Source organism: Synchiropus splendidus, chromosome 5 (assembly GCF_027744825.2).
Source record: "Synchiropus splendidus isolate RoL2022-P1 chromosome 5, RoL_Sspl_1.0, whole genome shotgun sequence".
Lineage (NCBI taxonomy): Eukaryota > Metazoa > Chordata > Actinopteri > Syngnathiformes > Callionymidae > Synchiropus > Synchiropus splendidus.
The window spans coordinates 11,851,133-11,875,748 of NC_071338.1; the positions used below are offsets into that span (position 1 = coordinate 11,851,133).

Here is a 24,616-nt window from a genome sequence, read left to right on the forward strand (position 1 = left end):
GTATGGCTGTAACTAGCTCCAACATTAATAAATAATAATAAATAATAAATATATATGAAGCATTGATTTAGATCACCTTTTCCCCCTTTTGCAAACACAGTATTATAGCCCCACATTTATTTTCTATATGAAAAATCAATACCTTTTTGAGCTCACTGAAACATATTTGACAGCATAGAGCTCAAAGGGATAGCAGGTGCCTGGAACTTGTTCTAGACTTCGAGTGACCGATCATCAAATGATTAATGGCTCCACCGGGTAATTCGGAGCACCACTAAAATGTAATCAACGGTTGCTTGTATCATACTCAGCATGTCCCAAAATAAGGACTTTTAGATGTCTTTGCCAACAGATTGAAAGACAGACAGATGCCGAACATGGTCTCCTTCGTGGAGGTAACTACTCTTATCTGAGGTGCTGGCCACTGTAGCCAAAGTAAGGAGGTCTCTCCAGTATGTCCTGGGTCTGCCTCAACAAACCCCTGAAGATGCCCAAGCCAACTCAACTGTCTTCTCTTTATCACAGGGGCAGAAGCACTTGACCATAGGTGAGACCAGGAACGTGGAAAATTCAGTAAACTGAGAGCTTTCCGAGTGGTTTATTTTTCAAGCTTTGTTTCCATTGACACAAGATACCAACATTGAACTGACAGGTATCATAATTCTTTGGTTATAAATAGATAACACAGATGGCTTTCTTCTGCATTCCTATTTAGAATGACCTTTTCTTCAGAGGTGACCAGACCAGAGAGCTACCTGTCCAGGTAGGTGAGTTCTGCAGGGACACAGTCTTCGGTGGGACGGATCAGAACCTGCACAGCTAAACAGCAGAGGTTCCTTCTGAAGACCACAAAGTCGTCCCCAAGGGCTGTAGGAGGGGAACAAGTGCTTGACTTCCTGCACTGTACTGGCACAGCCAAGCCCAAGTCTAAAGAGCAGGACAAGGAAGAATTGTGTTTGATGCTGTATATTCGTTATGATAGTCTCACAGTCCATATAGGCAGTCTCACCGTGTGAAGGCAGTTGGGCTATTGATGCGGGGGAACAGACCAGGCTCGCACACAAGCGAGGAATGTTGACACACACTCACACATGACTGACCAAGTGGTCCCAAGTGTAGCCTCATCGCTGTTTCTGGAGGCCATGCATGGTCAGATTTACTGCAGAAGTTCTGAGATGAAGTCAAACAAAATAGTTCTTGTTACGTTGTGTGACTGATTTTGTCCATCCACTTCCTTGCTGTTCAAGGCCAGGTGCACCTAGAATTCAAAGAGCAGATACTTCCATCTCCGTGGATATTTCCTAGGCATTCCCAGCTAAACTGTGTAACTGAAGCTCCACCTAAGTCGTGATCTACTTCCTCCAACTCAGGAAGCATCCTGACCCAAGCCACCTCGACGTAACTGAATTTGAAGGCCCAACAAGAGGATCATGATTTTAACAAAGGAGGAAATGAACCAGCTTGGGTAAGAGCACGCTTAAGGTCACAACGGAGCTACAGACTATAAATTACCTTAAGAGTTTCTAGGCTGAGGGCATGACTGGCTTTGGCAGGCTCATTCCACTGGAGGGTTCATTCTCTGTAATCTCTTGAACCATAATATCAATTTCAAATCACACAAGGATTTCTTCAAGTTTGACATGGCCAACTGTTCCTGGAAGAGGAGGCTTATGCTGGAACAGCCAGCACTCTACAACTCATCTTGAGAGAATGAGAAAACACCATAGAGGAGCTTTACCTGGTGAGAGATATAATAATGGAGACGCTCCAGCATTCCCTTACATGTGAACTCCCGGGGCGTGAACGGCTTCACCTGCAGTCAGGAATACTCTCATGGGTCATGAAGGCAGACCGCACATTAACCACAATTCAACACAATGTTTTCATCAGCCTATCGGTCTCAATAAAATGTCCTGTGTGAATACATGACTTATCATTCAGGCTTCACCTCCATGTCTAAAATAGCTTTCAAGGCATGTTGAACTTCAGTCCTGTTGTTGATGTCAACAGTCCACACGTGAGGCTTTCCAATAAATAATTCTGCATACGGGTGCTGGGAGGAAATCTGGAAAACCAAAGTCTAGTTTTTAATAAAACACTGTCTATAGAATAGAGTCCTTACTTAAGGAATGATTTCCCACCTGTCTGGTGGTAGGTTTCCCTTTGTAGAAGTCATTGTTTTCAGAAGACTCCGGCGGGTCCATTCGGGGCTGGAGAAAAACACAACCAAGAGCAATGGCCTCGATGGGAGCCGGGCCCTCAAAAGGAAAACCAAGACCCACAAAGACCTGAAGAAAATAGATCGGGTTTGTTTTAGTCATGTGTTTGTTGCTAACATTCAGTTACTTTGAAGTCTTTTTGCCAGAGTGATCTAGCAGTTTCTGTGTCAGATACATTTCTTCGAAAACACTCATATTGTGCAGGTTTTTAATTCCTTTGTCATTGAGTTTCACATTTTTACTCTCACTACTGCAGTGTACATTTGTCTTAATGTGGTTCTCGCATATTGAAGAGAGGAAAGTGTTTCAAGGGTCAAACAAACTACTAACTACAGGCCTTACTTTGGCTCTGCGGAGTAGTCGCAGGAAGTCCTCCTGGGTTAACAAGCCATGGTTTCTGATGTGGCTGGGCAGAGCTGCTGCATGTCCTGCTGACTGGTAGACTGTGGCGTGAGTCTCCAGCTCCTCACTGACCCAACTCACATACTCTGTTTTACCCTGGAGGCAACACAGCACAAGGACAAACAAGGTCAGTGGAAGATCGACGGTAGAATAACAGTTTCAGCTTGATGTTACAAGTGTCTCCACCTTCCACATGTATTCCCGTTTACCATAGACCACTGCAATTTTGTCTTTCCTATATGGGTCAAGCTCCCGCTCCCTGGCCTCTGAGCTTTCAGCCTCTCCAGTTACAAATCCCAGGAAGGAGTTGTCAGGTGTGTGAGCTGCAAGGTAAGATGGAGAGTGTAAGAAAACGTCATTCATGAGTAGGATACTGCTGAACAACAGATGTGTTTGTCTGTGTAAATGTTGCATCATTATAAATATCACAGTAAATTTGGTTAAATTATAAACAGAGTGATGCAGTTTGTTCTACAAATGCGGATGGCACTGGCTGAAACTTGCAGTGGAGACTACCTAAGCCGAGACAGAATTGTGACCTGGAACAGAGCGTCTCTAATTCAATACAATTATGTTAAATCACCATTAGAGAGGAATTGTGTTTGCTGGTGATGGTACTGATGGTAGTATTATTTTAGCACAGTACATAGTTTTGTGTTTTTATTTTGTGTGAGGGACACGTCTGTAACTGAGCTACCCTCTAAAAGAAGACAGGACACATGACAGAAACCCCCAAAAATGACAAATGTGTGCATGAGAAGAAACATGCCGACATATAAATCACATTCTCAAGGAAATGAAAACTCTTAGTATACACTCAGATTTGGCTTCTCTGGTGAGCTGCCAGCCTGCTGCCCTTGAACACCCTGATGTAGGTGTCGGCGATGAGTATTTACCTCAGGCACGGAGGAATGTGCCCTGCTAAGGAAGTGTGTGTGAGTCTTGGTTTGAATCCGGGATCATCCAATGATTCTTCGCCGTTGCGCTCTACTGATCACAGCAGCTGCATGGACCTCTTTCCAGACAGTCTCAGGATATAAAATAATCCTGGCTAACCGCAACTAATCACCTTCAGCAAACTTGTTTTTCAATGATGTTTCCGATTCTTCTCTCCACCCTGTCCTCAGCTCACTTGACGCCACAAGCCAAAAGCCATTGCTCTCTTTCGCTTCTCACCAAGACAAATAAACATGCTGCAGACTGAGGGATGAAGAGTGTCTCTCCTCCTGGTGCGTCCAGCTTGTCTGCGTCTCCAAGCAGGGTGGGAAAGATGACATGGGGAGGTGTTGGAATGAAGACTAGGTCTGGGCAGCAGGTTTATTTAACCTCAGCTATTCATCTTCTATGAAAATGGCTGGGGAATGTTGTGTCACTGCTGCGTAAATATATATATATATATATATATATATATATATATATATATATATATATATATATATATATATATATATATTATATATATATAAGTTAACATAAGTATATATATATATAAGTTACGTATCAGCTCTATAATTGTTTCTGTAAGAGGAAAAATGTTATGCACTCTATCTTTCTTCTGGATTTGTTCGGTGCCCACCTCCACAGACCACCTTTCACTTGAATATGAAACTCTCCAAAATCATTTATGTCATACACAAGCTTTGGTAGCTCCCATTGATGCCCTCTACTTACGAAACATGGTCATGTACTGCATCGGTTGGAGGCCCCAGCTGCCCCACAGTGTTTTATAGCCATGTTTGTGAGCGTAACTCTCCAAATTAAAGACCGGCTCTGTGCCAAATGAGTCCAGGATTCTGAAGCGGCACCTAGAGTGTTTGAGAATAGGTCAAATGAAATGCCTTTTTTAAATGCAATATGCACTCAGACAAAGAGGAAACACACTTGTAATGCTGGAAAGACAAGCCCATGGCTCCTTGAAGGTGTGTTAGTCCATGGTAGTCTGTGTAGATGATGTCAAAGGTCAGGGGCGCTTGGATGGGACAGCTACCATGGCCTGGAGCCGCACCGATCAAGCTTGAATGAACAAAATAAACTGAGTCTAATTGGAAACCTCACTTGTATAAGCTCCATGATTATTACCAACCTGTGGAGATGCTGCTGCGAAGTACTGAGCATTACTTTATGCCCCAGTATGGTCAGACTGGCGGCAAGATCAGCCCACTGAACAAGCTCTCCTAAAGGACCCCCTCTCTCCACCATTGATTCAAACTGCCGGCCGACAGCTCCAGCCAAGGCCCCTGGATATAGCAGCAACTAAATGGACAAAGGTTATTCCACTTTTGACCTCTCATATCTTCAATATATTTGTTGACGTGGCTCGCACCTTCATCTGGGTGACCACTGTCCAGTTGCTGTTCCGTCTCAAATCAAGCCCGGCCGCAATCCACCGTCCAGACATTCTCTCTACTCTACGTCGGATAAATCTCAGAGCGGGACCGCTGTTGTTGGCGATGATGTCATAAAGAGGGTTTAGCGATGTTCGTATGTCAGCCTGAACATGACAGCAGAAATCCAGTGAGAAATGAAATGACTCAGTGATGACTCATAATGATGTACACCTTCTTTTGGACGGGTGGAGGAGTCTGTTGCCATGGTGGCACAGACAGGTTCTGTCCAGTGAGAGGAGGACAGAAGTCTTCTGTTTGTCGCAGGTAAGATAAAATGGAGCAGGTGCTTCCATTGATTCCGTAGAAGGCATAGCAAGGGTCCGACTGCCAACGGGCCTGCAAGAACTGGCAAAAACACTGTCTTCAGTGTGTTTCTTCGAATCACACACTAAACTAATCACACTCTCTGATTTTTAGTATTATTGCTATTATTTTCTTAGTCCCAAAGACTTGTCTTCATATAGAAATCTCATGATTTACTTCTTTTTTGTTGTCATTTTATCCATATGATATGGAGCTTGTTATAGTAATACAATGGTTCATGTTTAATTGATTCAACAGCAGTACCAGCAGCCTTTCGAATATATTATGTTCTTTCCGAAGGCGCTAGTAGCACTACAAATCAAAGTTTTATTCCTGAGCCTTACGCAGCAACATAGCATTAGGACAACGGGCCAAAAAACAAATGTGCTGATTTGCAATGTAGTTGCAAATATGTATGTATGTATATGGATGAATAGACTGTATGCACTGATGGACAAGGGCCACCATCTCACCTTGACCTTCTCTGCACAGAGTGGATACGCAGGATCTATCGGTACGTCACACTTCTCTGTTGGCTCTGAGGAACGAGCAATTCAAGGCTTTACTATTGTAGAACTAACACATTGTCTAACATAGATAGAGTGGACTGCAGCAGTTGTAGATGAAATGAGCCCTTAAAAGAGCTGAGCATTTTTAAAATGCCACCCTTTGCTAAAACTTGTGGACATAGAAACCCGAGGGCAGACAGGAATTGAGAAAGAGTGAAAATAATATCTGCTACACGAGCAAAACAGGGGAAAACCCCGACAGGAAAAACAGAGTTCTGTGGGGAAAAAGATTGGGGTAACAGTCATATTTAATGTGTGTGCGACGGTGTGTTTGTGTGTATGAGGGTGGTATATATGAGCACGTTGACAAGTCATCACTTATATTCAGTAACTTGTGTAGCAGTCATGACTTCTCTTGAGAAAACTGAAAGCAAATTGTAACAGACACATGCTCACGCCAACACACACACACACGTGTGCACTTAATCCTTCCATGCCAACCGTGGTGCAACCTGGTTCTCACCTGACACCTCTCAAGAGACTTTTTTCTTGCCGCCATTGGGTAACTGCTGACTGAGAGACTCCTGTTCATGCACTCCATCATCCATAAGCACTCGCACCCGCCCCTCTCTGACCACCAATTCACACCTTTCATTATAGCAGCTTGTTAATTTCACATTGTGGTTAACCTCTGTGGAGGTTGTGATCCGTGAATCTGGCTCACGTATCACTGAACAGTTACTTCTGTAAATCACTCAGGCTGCCAAGAGGCAGGGAGGGAAAACATATTTATTTGCTGCTGCTGAGTTTCAAAGCATGTTATAATTGGAATCCAACCCAAAGTCTTTCATTCAAGTTGTGAAATTGACCAGCTATTTGGGAGGTGCACAATAACTGCTCAGCTCAGCAAGATAGCTGCCGGAAAATCCAGTGACACTCCAGTGGGAGGTCAAATTGCACCGTTTTATTACATTTATAAAGCGAGAACTTAAAAAAGGTGTTATAAAACTGCTCACTTTGAAATTTATAATAAGGAAAAATGGAAACGATAGAGGTTGGAAATGACAAAATACATGCATGATTAAACCTCTAATTTCAAATAAAAAATGATACAGAATTTGGAGACTTGTATCAAAGGCTGTGTTTTGCCAGTGTTGAAGGATCTGTGGTATGCTAGGGACACCTCCTGTCAAGATGTCATGTAGTCAGTTTTATTTTTTATTAACACACAGGTTTGAGCAAGCTGCTTCAAATGCTTTGATGAATAACTTTTGTCGTCAAACTCACTGGTCACACTTCAAATGATCATCCCACTTCGGACGCCATTTGTCACTCAGAGTTTCAACAGGCAAAACGCCTTAACAGGGTCCTCCTAACTAAATGTTCAGCAATTCCTGTAAGTTCTTCATATATTTCACATTGAGTATGCCTCTGATGGCGTCACATGACCATCCCACTTCTGACACCATTGGGTGCAGCAGGGCAGGATGAATCGCCTAAGAGACCTTAGTGCAGTGTTGTCTTATTTCTGTATGCTAACGGGCATCGATACTCTACTACATCACATTTCATCACATTATTTAATATACGTATTTAAACACTTTTCACTGCTCAGTCAGGTTTTTAAACACATTCTCAGATATTTAAATTCATTATTATGCCATTTTCATATGATATGATATTATATTACATATACAGTATATATTGTATATGTATATATCTGCATATATATACTAATTTAAAAAATCAGATTGTTCAAAGTATGGTACTGCATGAAAATGTGAAAATGCACCTGTTTACCAAGTTATGTTGCAAACATTTGTAATACACATGAGCAAAGGTTTTAACTCCGGGACTCAGTTAAAATATATATCAAGTTAACAACAGATCCAAAATTAATCGAGACCTAAATCTGTGCACATACCCCTAACCATCAGGGTGAAAGTGCTCCAGTGATGAGTGAAACTTTGCTGCAAGTTTTTGTGTTTCTATGCAGAAGTTTTTCTCATTTAAATTTTCCATCCATCAGCGCAATCTCATTTGGTTTCCTTCATCATGGATGTTTCAGCTATGAAATCATATTGTATAATGTAGTGCACTGGAACTGAAATTAATTCATCTAAATGAATAAAGTCCGAGCCCTCGATGCAACATCTTCTTGTCCATTACTACCTGGTGATGCTGCTTTGAAGAATCCTTTCATGGACTTTACCTGACCGTGTTTGTTGGTGCTGGAGTGGTGGTGGTGGTGGTGCGTGAGTCCAGTCCTGCAGTCGGTTTTTGCGACTCAACAAGTCGAGTTTCAGGGAAACTCTTTTCAGCTCTTTTTCCATCATGTGGGCCAGGCCTTGGTGGTCTCGTTTAAAGCTGCAGGGAAATAGTGGCTGAGTTCTGTGTTTCAGTTGCTTTTCAGGAGTGGTTTTTGTTGTTGTTGTTGTTACCTCTGCAGAAGTAGACTCAGATCGTCCCTCGTCATCTTAGCGCCCCCTTCTCTGCTGAGTTTTTGTACCTGAGATCTCAACACCTGCAGGCTGAGAGCCAGCCGCTGCACGGCATTGTTCTGACCTACGACACACACCAAAGAATCATCATGTATTTTAACTGCTAGAGAAGAAGAACCTCTGGTTACAGTATACTGTATGAGGAGTTTTCAGTATCTAGACGCTTGTTCAATGTTGAAAAGGTCTGACATTTTATCTGAAAAGAAGGACAGAGAATTACACACACTTACAGTTTGTAACAGCCAAATATTTCTGTCAATGTAAGTCAAGCTGTGTGGCCGTCTCGTGTTGCATTGAGGTTACAGCCGAATCACATGCGGGAAAAAGCTCATGCTCCTGAAGGCTTACGCTATATTGCATTTTTGTAAAGGCTCACAGGTCACTTAGCTCAAGTTGCCAGCCATATTGTTGAAAGGGCCACGTGTATTATTCTTACTTGGAATGACAGTGAGTGAAACTGAGCGCCCTCCAGTGTTATAGATTCGAATTACAAATGAACGTGATTCCACCCACAGTAACAATTTACATCATTGAAATGCATTTCAAATGTGCATTTCAAATTAAATGTTTCATGTGAATGTTCTGTGATTGTTTCATTAAATGTTCTGTGACCATTGTTTGATCATGAATTAAAACACACTTAAAGCATAAATGTAATCATAATTAAATAAGAAATTATTATCATAATTGTAAAAAAAAACTGAACTTGTAAAAATAATAATCTTTATCCAATCTGTGGAAAAACCTTGTACTTAAAAAATATCTCAACCTTTGACACAATTGATGACGTGTGACTGAACGTGTAGTTTTGATTTGTGATATGCTTATATACAATACTTGGGTTTAAACCAACAAATCCAAAACATAATCTGGAATTGGCCCAACATTGAATCATGAGAGTCGGATGTGTATTTCCATAACATCCCGCTGGGTGTCATTGAATCCTTTCACTGAAATGATAAATGTGTTTAATAACATAGGACAATAGTGCTGGTCTTTATTGAATAACAGTATTTTCAATGGAGGTTTGAGCACGGACTACTGCCTACAGTGGGGTTTAACCTACAATACCCAGTTAAAATGCACAGACAGATGATGTCAGTCCACCTCTGTTTGCTCAGCTGGCTGTCAGTATATCACCACATGATTATGTGACCCGAGGCCGTTTCAGCGAAGAGGCAACGACAGATGAATGGAGGAGGGCGCAGACAGTAGTATAACTTTTATTATGTGACTTACGTGCTCCGAGGAGTGTGCGTGCTGCGCATTAAGGAATGTCAACGTCATATCGTGAAAATCTATTCAAAGTGGTGTCTGTACATTTTCCAGATCCCAGGGAGCCATTCCTAATGCCATGGTCCCAGAACACAATGATGCATGTGTTATAGAACAATGTCATCCAAGAAACTCTCTTTTACGCTTATATGTTTTGATTATTTCAGTGCATTTAAGCAACGCCTTCAAACAGGACTGGCAGGAGGCTACGGTCGATCCAGACCAGAACCTCCCGTCACAGGAACAGCTTCTTCCCCTCGGCCGTCAGACTGTCGAATTCGTGAACAGCCTTGTTGTTATTTTATGTTATTTTATTTTATTTTATTTTATTTTATTTTTGACTGCGCGTTATTCAAAACACTTTCCTAGTTAGTGGGCTCCCCACTGACCATGGCAATAAATTTGATTCTGATTCTGAAACATTGCATGCAAGATGAGCTTCATAGCCTTGGTGGGCACATGCTGCATTTGGGCAACAAGGTAGTTCTTATGCAAAATGTATTTCCTTTCTTGATCTCAGTTATATGTCTAGAAGTTATTTTTATACAATTATTACAAAGCAATGCTTAAAGCAACTATTTCTATTTGGATGAAATTTTGCCAGTCTTGAGAAGTTTTATTGTATTCTAAAAAATTCTAAAATTGATATATTCCAGTTTAGACAAAAGAAATCAGGCATTTCCAATGTTTCATTAATCATGATTTTATTATTACTATTATTATTATTTTTACCGAAACGGATCCTTTTGAATCCAAGTGGGACTATACTGATTTTAATTATTTTTTAAAAATGATCACGATAGTAAAGTACACAATACTAGAACGCAAACGCTCCACAGTAGATGACTTGTAACTGTATAGTTTTTCATTTGGTTAAATAACTATTTGGTTTAACACTTCCAAAGGCGTACAATAATATTACACTTAAAAACACCAATTTAAATGTTTGTATGAGACACGTGACGCCTCTTCATATTTACCAAGAACCTCCGGGTATCGTCCACTGGGATCCACACTCGTGTCCTCTAGAGGGACCCAGAGACTCTGCAGCACCAGCGTCAGCATCGACAACCCAATACATGTCAGCAGACAACCACTGGAGGGCGAAACACACAGGAAAATCTCATTGGTCAGGCTGAGGACAACATTATTTCTCTTTTTCCGGCAAGAACCTACGGCAAAATGTTTTATTTTTTTTTCTTATTTGTTTTTAATCTAGCAAAAATATGTGGCATGATCATTAATTACAAGAAGCTCAGATTGGCGCCCCTTAACTGCTATGGAGCATTCTTCTTTATTGACAATAATTAATAGGTTAATGTCTCGTTCATAACATTGCAATAACTATTTCCGGGTTTTACACGTATCAAATAAACAATGACATTTGCAGTCCAAAAGACAATGATGTGAGAAGTGAAATGCTTCATTGTTATTCTTATCTACAGAGCAGCAGAGCTCATACTCTATAGCTCTGCTGCTGGGACATCAAGCTGTGTCCAGCAGATACAGTGAAAAGGGAGCGTGAAAGGGAGCGGTATGTGTGTCCGTTCTTGCTCACATGAGATGTCAGATGATGTCACCTCTCACTGTCATGAGGACACAACTAACTCAATTTGTTGAACCTTTGGTTCAGTGAAACCCTTTAATGGCCCTCTCTGTGACCGTAAAACCCAGATTCATGTTTGAATAAATAACTCTATTTCACTAACCATGTCAGTATTTCATCAAAGTTGTCATAGTTCTCACCAACTCATGGCACGACCATCAGTCAAGGAAGTTGTAATAACAAAAGGTGTCCTGAAACTGCCCTCTTGTAAATCAGGAAGTGTTGTATTCAACGGTTTCTGCTAGTTAAATTAAAAACTGCTCCACATACCAGAAAGATTCCAGCAGTCTAGGGTTCAGACATGTCATGCTTTCATCTGGTTATTGCCATGGATGGAGAAAAATCCAAACTAGATGAAGCTCTGTCCCTGTTTTTTAACTTCATTGATACTGACTGTAACTGAAGCTGCTGTTTTTCTCTTTACTCATTCTAGCTGTTTTTGTTGGAATTTGACGGGTTTCCATGACATTTTCAGAACATGTTGCTAATGAGACCAGGGACAGATGATTCGATTTTCATGGTGTTTACTGGATTTACCAGCAGGATCCACAAATCTGTGAGGGGACTTGTGAGGGAAAGAGAGAGGTTGCAGCGTGAGATGAGATGAGTTTCTTCCTCTGTGTTGTGTGGCCGAATCCCGGTTTTGCTGACCCATTCAGTCCATGATATCAATGATATTTTAAATGCTAAAAACAATAAACAGTTGTGTCCATTTGAAAGATGTTGGATATTAATAAAACTGTAAAAAAAAAATGTCATTCAACATAGACTTTAAAAAAAATAGCTGCACATAATAATGCTGTTCCGGCACAACTCTGGTTCCAGGCAATCGATCATCAATTCTTACCTGCGTAGTCGCAGAGCTACATGCATGACCCTCTGGTGGGATGTTGACTCTTACTGAATTGAAGAAATGCAGAAATAAATACATTTCTGATGACGAGCATAATGCAACAGAATTCCATTCCAATTCATAGGCATTTGAAAGACAATAACAAAGCTATTCTAATGATCACACAAGTTAATATGATATCCTGAAATTGTAATTGCGTTTCATACTCTGTGATAGTCATTCTTAAAAAATAGACCATGAGACTAAAATGAGGCCCAACCAAAACCATTGTAGACACTAAAGTGTCAACACTTAACACAGACAATACCATGAAGTCAACACTATTGCTCACCAGTTTTGGACCAAAATCAACTGCTGCCATCAGGCCTCTTTGAAGAACAACAGTACTGAGGAAAAAAAAAAGAAAATAGAGTATCCTGACTCTTTATTTGTGTCTTTGGCTTCTTTTTCCCTCCTTCTCGAGCCGTGCCTTTTCTCTGTCTAACGGGCCGACGGGTAGGCATCTTGCGGTTGTCAAGGAAACCTGACTCCCCTTTAAAGAAAACAATACCCAGGCTGCTGCTTAGGCCTTTCACGGGTACAAAAGAGCCCACGCTATAGGGTGACACTACTTTTATTCAGTCTGCGGGATAGACTTAAGCCTCGTTTTTAAATTGATGCGTGGGGGATCATTCAGGTTGCTTACTTTATATGAGACCACATCATTGTACAAAGACTTTAAAATGTGTTACTCAGCATGAAAACTAGTGCACAATAGTTTGAGCAAAAAAGAAATATGAGGATAACATTACAAAAATATTGTAGTGAAAGTTAAGCCTTAGAGTAAAATATAAACCAAGTGACACCATATGTACTCAGTTTAGATAACTTAATATAAATAACGGCATTCGGTAAAGAAAACAAATGAAAATAAACACAAAGTATTGGGACCTTTTGTAGGACACCATAACTTTATTCAAGTTTGTTTGATTACAACTTTAAAATAACCGGGTCATTATAATCGGTGCACATTGATACATGAGTACATTTGGTCCTGGTCAAGTTTAGCTTGTTTTGAATGGTTAGGTTTTAGGTGAGAAGCTGGGGAAAGCATTGTGGCAATGAGCGGTCAAAGATGGTGTGTGTTGAGGTGTGTGTGTGTGTGTGTGGACAGAGCAAAGCAATAGAATGAAGATATAGATATATCAAAAATGTTTCAATGTACAAGTTAAAATATAAATAAAATAAAAAGTAAATAAACCGCTGCATACAATTCAGGAAATTTGATGACTTTTATTCTTTCTAAAAAGCCTTTAGATGTTTTTAAAATGTTAAAAACTTGGGATTTTCCCTGCCTTCAATCAAGAAATGCAGTAACTCGAGTCAAAGGCAGCGACACAACATCTAAAAAGTGAAGCTTTAATGTTCAAGAGTCAGCAGTCAAGTCACTCGCTCACAATTTTCATCCTCAGCTCAGCATTTTGACTGGCTGACGCACGAGCTTTACAAGGTCAATTAGGGTGACGTACTGATCTCATTGTTTCACTGATGCTGGCGGATTATATTTAGAGGGGAATTTTAGAATTGTGGCTTTTTCCTGATTGGCATAATTTTAGTGTGCCAACTGATAAGATGCCTTGTCATTGGAGGGATGCAGAAGGGGGAAGGTTTAGTCCGTGATGTCACACGTAGTGTGAGAGTGGAGCAGTTGATGAGCATAAACCTCTATAAGCTAGCAGGACCTAAGGGCTTAGCAGCTTTAGATCCATCTGGCTCTTCCTCTCTCATGCTAGTTCTCTGTCAGGTTTTAACCACAAACTCACTTTGGCCCCTTGTGCTTTCAAACAGCGTGTACGCACACATTTGATCTCACTGCCTGGCTGCACAATCTAGTTTCAACCAGATGCTTTACAACATCAAGTATTGTGGTGGATTATGAAGCCAGTGTAACATGTCGTCCTTATTGTGAGACAAGCCTGCATGTGCCAAGTGGGTCAGCTCACAGCACTCAGAGGCCATGCTCAAATTCTTTCTCATTCAACTCCAAGGTATTAGACATTAACACAAGTTTTGACATTTGTTCTAAATAAGTGACACACTAATTATCTTTTATGTTTTGCTTTATCTTGATTTAAATAATAAAAAGTCGCATCACAGACAATGCTGAAGTCCAATGTATGGGCCATTGGTGGCCCTTTGTTCAGATATTACAAGGCTCATCAGCATCATCAAACACACAAGTGGATGTCTTTTTAAACATCGCTGGCTCATTTAGACAAGAATCCAGGTGTCAAATGAAAATACCCTACTGATATGCGACTGCCGAGACAGCAGGTGGCAGTAGTGAAGCAAAAGATTGGAGCTTGTATGGTGTCTTTATGAGGCCTTCAGAAAATGTGTGTTTCCAGATGGTAAACCACCAAAAAGCAATCATATGTCCCTTGTCTTATTATCAGCATCTCCCAATAATAGAATTAAAACCGTTCAAAGCATGTCACGCTATTGCGCAAGCAGAAGGTAAACACTGACAAAGGTTTTCCGAAATGTGAAGCATTTTCTTCTCAGTAAATCTTGTCCCTGTTTAAAAGGTTTTTGGTCACTACTGCTGCAGTCTGATGCCATACTGTAGCAGCAAAACTAATAATAAATATTTGCACTTTATTCTGTGGGTTACCTCAAGACCACAAAATAATGGATTATATTTGCAAAGTACATGTTTTTTTTTTTTTTAATTACTCATCAATTTACTAGTGTCTTAGCTTTTGGTTTTTCAATAAGCACTTTTTTTTATCTGCCTTACAGTTCAGTAGCAAAAGTAGCAAGTGCTGAAAAAAATGAATGTAACGTGAGAAATCCCAGATATGACATTTGCTCATTTTTCTCTACAGTGCAGTGATTATCCCACAATTCAATCATCACTAATGGCTGTCATGCGTTGGCCATTCGTATTTTTGGTGACAGCTTTGAGTGCAACACAAAGACATGGTTTGTTGTCTGTGCTGGAGTGCTTCCTGTCCCATGGCACCATCCAGTCAAATGATGGCACTCGATGGTGGAAGTTAACAAGTAAACAGGTTACCTTTGAGAAATCTACAAATTGAGGCCAGGTCAATATTACATGTTCAAATATGTATTTAAAAAATGATTACATGCTCATGTTCTCTGATGGGTAACCACTTTTTAACATGAATTCAGACTTAAAAATGTCTTTACAAAATAGATAATTACTGTATTATTGTTAATCATTTCAGCCCATCATATCTTAGCATAGTTTGATCCCCCCCAATAGAGAAAAAAACTTCAGGTGAAATGGCAAAAAACATGTTGCATCATCCTGTACCTCATACTCTCTAGCCAAGAATGTAGTTGGCATGTTTTCTCCCTGTATCTCTGAGGACTCTTTTCACAACCTGTGGAAACCAATTTCTCCTCCGATAATCATTTTTGATTGGAGTTAAAGGCATATTAATTATTAAACCCTTAATGATTTGAGTTCCCCAATACACCCAAACAGTAGACTTTACTGAATTAAGGTGGTTAATAATGTGATTAATTGGTGGAAATGTGTTGATACTTTGTGAATTGCCCGCCAAAATTGATTTCTTTACTGCTGTCATCCATTAATAGCATCAACAACGAGGCACATATTCGAGCGTCTAAAAATACACTTGAGCGCCTCCACAGCTGCGCGCGAAGGCGAACTGTAAGATTAGCTGCGCATGCGCGAGACCACAGCCTAGGAACGGCTTCACGTCTCAAGACATCTCACGCATTAAGGTAGGGAAACACTGACTTGGCTTTTTCTTTGCATGTGTCTTGGAAATGTTAGACGTGGCGTCGTTTCAGTGGTGTTCTGACTGATTCTTGTGATTCGTGGTGTTGTTTCAACATGTAAATCTGCTGTCATCTTCCAGCTCTAAGGCTGACAGCGGATATCTTTCATTTGCAGGGGACATATCAAAGCATTGCAGTGCTCGTAATGTGACTTTTAGCTTCGTTTTCCCGTCGTATCTGCACAGTTTTGCCGTTTCTACTCCGACAGGCTTGTCTTAGCAGAGGCGGTTTGACAGAAGCAGCACAGCAGTCCGCTGCTAGCTAACATTAGCCATGCTAACATGGGCTAGTGTTGCTGCCTATCTGCATTTTGTCATTATCTCACATATCGTACTGGCTTCCCCTCATTTCTTGAATAGAATGGCTACTATTGCTTATAGTTACATGCAACCTACGTTTCGTATGCTGACACTGTAGTTTCTGCAGACACACCTGCGGTGTCGGTCAGTGCACAGGTATGATGAACGTCATGTAAGCTTCTGTGTCATGTCATGCTCTAATGTTCGAGCGCTTTCAGTGACTCGAGTTGACTCACTAATGCCCGACCAGCTCATGCAAGTTCCAATGCTATGCAACCTGACAGCCAGTTTCCTGTGCGTGTCACTGTTTCACAACTCTGACACAGTCGTTAACAAATTCTAAACAAAAAATGCATTTTTTTTCCTCGACCCGTCAATATTTTATGAGCACTCCATTGATAGATTAATGCATGCATCAGAGTTTTGAATAACTCTAGTGTCAATTTCCTTTGCACAAGCAGACAAAAGCAGGCTGTTATACAAACTATAACTACCAAGACTGAAGGTATTTAATGGGTCACCACCGGCATGTTTCCTTTGACTGACCTCATTATCTTTACTCTAAACTCCCTATCTCTTCCTGGACCTTACATGCTCCCTTATTCACGCCAAGGGTTCTTGTGCAGTATTCTACAGTATGTTAAGCTGACTTCCACAGATAAGTGGACTTCCAGATTCAATTAGCCGCCATGCAATTAAAGCTCTTTTTTTCCATTGCGTTCGCCATTAAACCTGGTCAGTCTGTACTGTCCAACCACATCATTTGTGGAAGTTGGTCACAAATAGACGATGCCAGAACATCTGAATGGATTTGTCACATGGACCAATGTGGGGAATGCGTGAGCACACGAATTGTCTTTCATGTGAAACTTTTCTCCTGACATCTTCTTCTATAAAAAAGTGATCTTTGAACGGACCTTTACTGGTTTTATGGGTACATGTCACACTAAACTTAATGTTTTCCGTTGGATGTTATCTTATTATAGCTGTTCAGTTGTTAAACTATTACCATGTCACCTGTGAAGATGTGCTTTGTCTTTGAAATTCAAACAGCTTCTCTCAATGTTAATAGTCTTCTGTAACATGAGAAGAATGATGTTCGTGAAATCAGGAAGTTGAGAGCTGGATGAACATCAAAGCATGAGCATTGCCTACATTTAACAAATTTTTCCAGGTATTAATCCTTTTTTTTATTCAACACTGAGTCATCACATTTTTCACATTTCACATTTTAATTGTTATCTGCAATAGCTGCAAATGATATTATTGTTGTAACATTTTTTCTTGATTTCTTTTCCAGTCACCACCATGGGAAGTTCAATAAAATAGGCCAAAAATTCTCCCTGGATTTCTCACCTGTTGTACAGTCTGGAGTCAACATGGCAGATGAAGAATATGGCAGCTTTGTGGACTGGACCCATATGGGTGACCTGTCAAAGAGCAGTGGACCCACCAGTGTGGATTGCAAGGACCTAAAAGTGTTCAAGCAGATGGCACGCCAGGGATATTGGGCCAAGAACCACAAACTACGTGCGCAGGTCTACCAACAACTAATCAAAGCCATACCGTGCCGCACTGTTACCCCAGATGCCGAAGTCTATCGTGATATAATGGGAACTGGAACTGCTAAAAAGCCCTCCTCTAACATCCCGCTGCCTGACTTTGTGGATGGGAATCCTGTGCCTCATTACTGCCTGAAGAAAGAAGGGGTTGCGTCAGCCCACCAGATAATCAACTGTCTGGCCGGTCAGTTTCCTGACATTTCCCACTGCCCGTGTCTCCCGGCCGTAACATCTCTGCTTCTCCACTTCAGCAAAGATGAAGCCCAGTGTTTTGAGCACGTCAGTCGTATACTTGCCTGCAACGAGCCAGGGAAACGACTGCTCGATCAAACTTTTCTGGCCTATGAATCTGGCTGCATGACCTTTGGCGACCTTGCCAACAAATACTGCACGTCTGCCCACAAACTTATCGTGGCCACAGCCAAGGACGTACTAGAGGTCTATTCAGACTGGCAGCATTGGGTGTTGGGTCATCTGCCTTTTAGCCATGTTGTCCGAGTTTTAGACGTTTACCTTGTGGAGGGTTATAAGATCCTCTACCGTGTGGCTTTAGCATTGCTCAGGTTCTACCGCAAGCACAAAGCAGGAGCTCAGGGCACTCAGGCCACTCCACAGGTACAAGAGTCAGACGTAGTCAAAGCTGACATCGAGACTTTCATTAAGGGCATTGCCGCCACTGTTACGCCTGAAAAGCTGCTGGAAAAGGCCTTCTCCATTCGCCTGTTTAGCCGCAAGGAGATCACACTGCTGCAGCTCACCAATGAGAAGTCCCTCCAACAGAAAGGCATCACAGTCAGACAGAAGAGGTACCGTTCACTTGGAGATACAGTTCTATTATTTATAAATGCGTCTTACTGTATGTTTAATGCTGGTCTAGCGGATGACGATAGTTTGGCTCTTTTGGTGTTAATTTTATGCTAGAGAAATAAGTGAAATGAAATTTTACATCTATGTTGGTAAATCGCATTTACGTTCTTCGGTGTTCAGAACGATACTCTGAGAAAAGATTTTTGAGTTGATTCCCTCTTTAACTTTGTGTCTTGTATTTGTCCCTTTGATTTGTACCACATTTCTCCACCTGTCATCATCTGCACTCGTCTGTGGTTCTTTCACAGGTCTAGGTGGGTTCACATCTTGTCTCATTGTCATTGACTTTACATTTAGTTTCCATTACTTTTCTACCTCACCCTCTTCGTCTTTATCTGTGTGCTGACAAAAGAGTAAATATAATCAACTCAGTCTCACTCTCTTTGTCTCTGGTTGACCTCAGGATGAACATGCAGCTGGCAGTCAATGCTGACACCTTCTCATCGGAGATAGTTAGTGCCAAGGAGATGCGTGACATCTGGTCTTGGATCCCTGAGCGCTTTGCTCTGTGTCAGCCAGAGCTTCTTTTCACCACCTCCACTCATGGATGCAGTCTGAACAGGTACATCATTAAGTGTGCAGTGGAAAATATGTGCTCTAGCATGGAAATATATGTATATATATATGTGTGTGTGTGTTGATTTAATAAATACTATGCTTAACCAATAATTTATGTACATATTAGTGATTAAGCAGATGTTATAAATAGTTAATTGGATTGCTATTAAAATGTAGCCAAATAACTAGTTTTTCTCTACACAAACAGTTTTCTACCTCTATTAAAATAAATGTAATGTGTCATCAGCGGAAAAACGCACTTTTTCACTGGTGCTACGATGTTTCAAATCTATCAAATGAAAGTGATCTTGAGCTCTCACTGTACTGGACTACTGCTGACCAAAAACATGGCAGTAAAGTCAGGAAGCTTCATTCGATTTCAATTACTGGACACCTGTCACCAAAGTAATAACAATAATGAAGTTTAACATACTGGGGCGTGTCAAGTGTTATGAGGTCTCCTTACGTCAGTGAGTACTTTTCTATCGCTGTCTCGTCCTTTAAATTTAATACAGCTAATATTGGACTTATAATTGCGTTGTACATTTGGTTTGTGACCTAATTGAGCCAGTGTCTGGCTGTCCTTTTGAAATATGAATTCAGTTTACTGAACTGGATTAAACTGTCACGTTTTTCTCTTCACAGATTTTACTCCCATTGTGAAGAAAACGAGCCCACGCTTTTGCTCATTCGTACCACAGGAGGCGAAGTAAGCAGTTTGCTTCCACTTGTGGGCATGCCGTTCATCTGTTCTTCTTCACTAGCCACATCTATGCCACTATGTTTCTTCTGGTGTTGATCGTTATTTACAGTTGTTACACCTGAATGGCTTTCCATTGCTCCAAACAGTTGGATATTCACACCTATTGAGCATCCAGAGAAATCACACACTTTGTTTTTAGAGGTATCATGATGATTCTATTTAAGATGTAAGGAATTGACTAACCCAAGTGTTATTATGTGACACAGGTGTGCGGCGCTTTCCTGTCAACAATGTGGGAGGAAAGGAAAAGAGGAGGCAACAAACTGAGCTTCTTTGGCACTGGGGAGTGCTTTGTCTTCAAGGTGTGTGTGTGTGTCTCATCCACTTCCATTTGATCAAATCATTTTTACTTCATCGGATGGGAACGTTGGTGCTGTTAAGTACGGTACCGCCCACTGACCACTAGGTGGTAGCATCTGCCATACTGTGACGAGTTGTGGACGTTTCTCAAAATTCTTCATTTGGAGCTATTTCGGGACATTTATAACAGATACCCAGTTTGCATTGTTATTACATTTACAAAAAAAGTTGTGATAAACAGAGGACACCTGAGTGACATGACAAAATGTGATCTCGCTGTAGATTAAATGTTTATCCGTGGGAGTGGGAAGTTAATGCCTAAACCCTTGATGCATTTGATGAAACAAATGATGCTCGTACTTAGGCATGCGTTGAGAATGGAAACTACTGTAACCCTATCTCACAGTGTCCTACTAAGCCCTCACCTGACACCAGAGAAGGAGAGAATGGTTTGAAAGGATAAGGAGATGAACCAGATTGCAGCACAACAGCAACATTTGTTCATTCAGTTTCATATACGTTGTTCTTTGAATCTTCGCCTTTTCTAGATGAAGCCAGAGATGGAGCGCTATGAGTGGGTGGTAATCCGCCACCCTGAATTAGCCTCTACAGTCAAGGATCAAAGCCAAGAGGATGCTGCTTCCTCTGAGGCCCAAAATGCAAACACCAATGGTTTGCAGCAGCCAGAGAAACCTGCCGGTGACTTGTCGCCCTTCCTCGCTGCCCGACACTTCAACCTCAACTCCAAAAATACTTCCATGTTCATGGCAGGAAACACTGACTCCATTATTATCGGTAAGCGACTTGTGTGACTGAGTGCTTGTTTTAAATGTGTGTGCATGAGGAGGATTATTCGACGAATGACCTTTAAAGGCTATCGCTGTCATTAAGTACAATGTGTTTACAGAAATACAGGCTTTCTTGATTAGTAACTTGTACAAACAATATCCTGGTGTTTGATCAGGTGGCGGGGAAGGAAACGCTCTCTACATTGACTCGGAGCTGAACCACGGACGCACAGGCAGGTGTGCGACTTTCGACAACCCTCCTCTGTGTTCCGAGAGCTTCCAGGTGTCATTGCTAGAGGTTTGGGGCTTTCAGGATGCTATGGCCTCATAATGTCAAGGATCGATGCGACCAAGCTGCAGGTCATGACTTGTGTCATGTAACACAAAAAAAGTGGTCATGCAAATAACAGGTTTTGTAGTTAGATACGATGTTAAGACATCTGTCCCTGCAGATCAAACCAGTTTTCCTTATTTATGAATGATGCAGTAATGAACAAATGTCACCCTGTAATTGTTATTGTGCTTTCTGAGCTGAGACACCTTTGTTTCAACTCTGAACTAACCTAATATACTTTCTGCTTATTTTAACCTGCCAAATTGTACAGAATGTTAATGTCTGCGGTTGTTCTAAATAGAAGAAATGTTGTCCGTGATAACCTGGTGAGACATTTTAAATATCCCGGTGTCATTGTTCAGTGAAATAACATTCAAATTTAATTCATTTAATACATCATGGTTTTTGTAAATACGATGGAGATCCCGGAGGTTTAATGGTGTTTTTTTTTTTTTAATCTTTGCTGTTTTGCACTAATTGTACTTTAGTACTGCTGTGTCACTGTGGCAGTGAAGACAAATGCAGTCCCTTCATATATTCTCCCCTTATAGGTGAAGTTTCCGTCCCAGTCCTTGTGAGTGTCACAAAAGACGTCTGTAATTGTGATGTGGAGGTCAAAATTGTTGACTGAGTGAATCTGTGCTTAAATCATGTGACTTGCTGTAATGTCTGTTCTGTGTAAACAAAAAAAGCAAAACAAAATACAGCAATTCAATTTTATTGCATTTCTTCTTCATTCTGATGCTTTTCCTGGTGTGTTCTTTATTAGTCCACCCTGACATCACATCACCTGCTGAGGAAAGCTTCACAGATTTGTGCCAAATGCCAGTCAGCAAGGTTTAAACATTGATTCTACTTCAGTAGCAAACTGGATGGATTCCTAGTCACCTGTAAGTCAGACATTTCTGAGTCATAACTTTGAGTTTTAGCCACATAATGTTGAATTCTGCATAGATTCATCTGAGCATGTCATCACTTCTCGGATTTAAATTTGTGTTGATTAAACTATAACACGGGGAAATTAATTTGACTTGAATGTGCGCTCTTGTTTGGAGCCTGATAATAAACATTTTAATAGGAAAAACCATGTGGAAACATTACAAAATTGTTCAACTAGCATGATGGCAAAACTCAAGTTATGGGAATGATTAATAACATGTAATTATTGATTCTATTATCAACAGGAAAAAACATTGTTCAGGTTATGTGAGACAGCAACTGTGAGGGGCATGGTTTTACTCGGGGCAGAAAAATAAACATGATAATTGAAAATGAAAAGCATCATGATAAATATTTAAATAGTAAAGTTTCTACTGAGAGGAAAGTGTGCTGTATAGTGGAAAATAAAACAAATATATCCATAATAAGTGAAGGCTCGGATTTGGTAGTAATGCAAAGTAATGGGGAAAAATGTTTTGTTTACTTTTTTTTTGTCTTTTCAGTAGTAGCATGACAAAATACAAAATCATAATTAGAAACAGATATGTCAAAAGAAGATGAAAAATATATAAATGCTTTCCTTTTGAAAAAAAATTCCACAAAATGTTGAACCATGGATATGTTTGTAATATGTTTACTGTGACAATGTGGCTCCTGAGAGCTGGACAATGCTGAGTGGACCAGAGTAACTATCTGTAGTGATTCTTTAAACACGGCATAGAATATTTGTTGACATATGAAGGTAGAAAATACTAGGGAGTTCGTGTTTAGTTCTGTGGCAACCTTAATTTGCAAAATGAAAGGAAAACATAACGACGAGTCACAAGGGAGCAGGAAGCAAGATGGAGCATGTGACATCAGCAGGATAGATTCAGATGCCTTTAACCAGGTTGTTTATTTGACCTACAGTCTGGGCCACTCAAAATGTTCCACATTTTATCTCTCACATGCGGTTTCACAATTTAAAGGATTTAAATTTAAAATTAACTAATTTTGTTTTAATCCCACTTGCATGATGGTAAGACGAGCCCCACCTGCAATATGCTGTTATTTGTCCTGCACACATAACTGTGTATACATTTGCTGTGTGCATACAATACACTGATGTGCAGACGATGTCCATTTCAATTGAAATGAAGTGTCCGGTTATTAATCCTGACTGTAGTGGGAATGGTAGTCAAATGCATCTGGAGACCACTTCATTGGTTAAGTGGGCAACTGATTCCTGCTTTACAGTAAGCTACATTGACTGTGTCTTGCTCTTCATTCAGGATTCGCACTCAGCTAATCGCACATGCTGTTCTATTTTTAGCTGCTCCTATGGGTGTTGGTCTGGCGCATCTCTTGAAAAACATGGTTTCAGGCCTGAGGAGTAAGATGCTTAAGTCTTTAACACTGCATTGAGATGGGTAACTCCTTGACCAGCCCCCCACCCCTCTCACAACACGGGACTAAGGCGCCTGCAATAAAAGCTGCTTTAGAATAATGCTTCCATTTTTCTCATGCTGTTCCTGTTGTTGTAATGTGTTGTGCATTTTCAGTTAAAAGTGATCGAATGACAATGAGATTATATTTAAAATAAGTATTTCATCTAGATATGAAGTTTTATTTTTGCATTTTATCTTTTATCCATTTGCCTATAATCAGGTCTGATCGTCGATTCACAGACGTTTAAGAATAGAAGCTCTCCTGAATCATGCCCTTGTGAGGCTTCCTATTTGGAGAGTTCCTATTTTCTCAATGGAACTTTTAAAGCACTGAATGAGTAGTGACCTTGCTAGGATGCGATTAAACAATATGCCTCTCAGGCGCACTGATTCAGTAGCTACACTACAGAGCATGTCCTATGCTTTGTGAACCTGGGAATGTGACAAACACTGCATTTCTAGAATTCTACCTGGACTAAGCATGGCACTTAAGCTTCCCATGTATTTAGCATCAAAAGCAAACCAGGGCCAGGAGGCCTTTGATGCTGTCGTAGAAATTCATGTGAGTGAAGGGGCTTTACAATGATACGAGGGGGAGGGGTTCTTTGCTTGTGCTGACTGGACTAAGCAATGCAGAGGAAGGGTGGAGGGGTGGATGGAGGGACAGGGAGATGAAAAAGAGGAGGAGACTTGAGGGACTGCACAGGCTATGACTCACTCTTGCTCATGCTTGGTCTCTCCAATGGTTTTCCACCTCTCAGGACCCCTCCTCTCTCTGGGTCTCTGAGACTGCGCAAGCTAGGAGCAATACCGTGGGTATAGGGGATTCTCAACCGCCCTCCGCCACCACCTCATTTACGCACAAATTCTGTCACTTGCACGCTCCACGCTGCTGCATGTCACAGCACACT

The 24,616-nt window shown here is 40.9% G+C and overlaps 1 protein-coding gene and 1 pseudogene across 3 annotated transcripts; one reads left to right on the forward strand and one right to left on the reverse strand.

Annotated features, from left to right (window-relative positions):
• Positions 1-728: 728 nt before the first annotated feature.
• On the reverse strand, positions 729-12,075 carry LOC128759321 (alpha-1,6-mannosylglycoprotein 6-beta-N-acetylglucosaminyltransferase B-like; annotated as a pseudogene).
• A 3,668-nt stretch (positions 12,076-15,743) lies between these two features.
• On the forward strand, positions 15,744-22,880 carry tbc1d24 (TBC1 domain family, member 24). 3 transcript variants are annotated; one of them, XM_053866775.1, is made up of 8 exons: positions 15,756-15,811; positions 17,240-17,341; positions 17,468-18,535; positions 19,000-19,158; positions 19,800-19,863; positions 20,124-20,219; positions 20,766-21,012; positions 21,182-22,880. In XM_053866775.1, exons 3-8 carry the CDS (start codon positions 17,547-17,549, stop codon positions 21,334-21,336), a joined length of 1,710 nt encoding a protein of 569 aa, XP_053722750.1. In that variant the 5' UTR covers positions 15,756-15,811; positions 17,240-17,341; positions 17,468-17,546; the 3' UTR covers positions 21,337-22,880. The 3 variants fall into 3 exon arrangements, with proteins under 3 accessions (XP_053722749.1, XP_053722750.1, XP_053722751.1); XM_053866776.1 differs by having other exon boundaries at positions 15,791-15,811; positions 17,221-17,341; XM_053866774.1 differs by lacking the exon at positions 17,240-17,341 and having other exon boundaries at positions 15,744-15,811; positions 21,182-22,879.
• Positions 22,881-24,616: the final 1,736 nt, after the last annotated feature.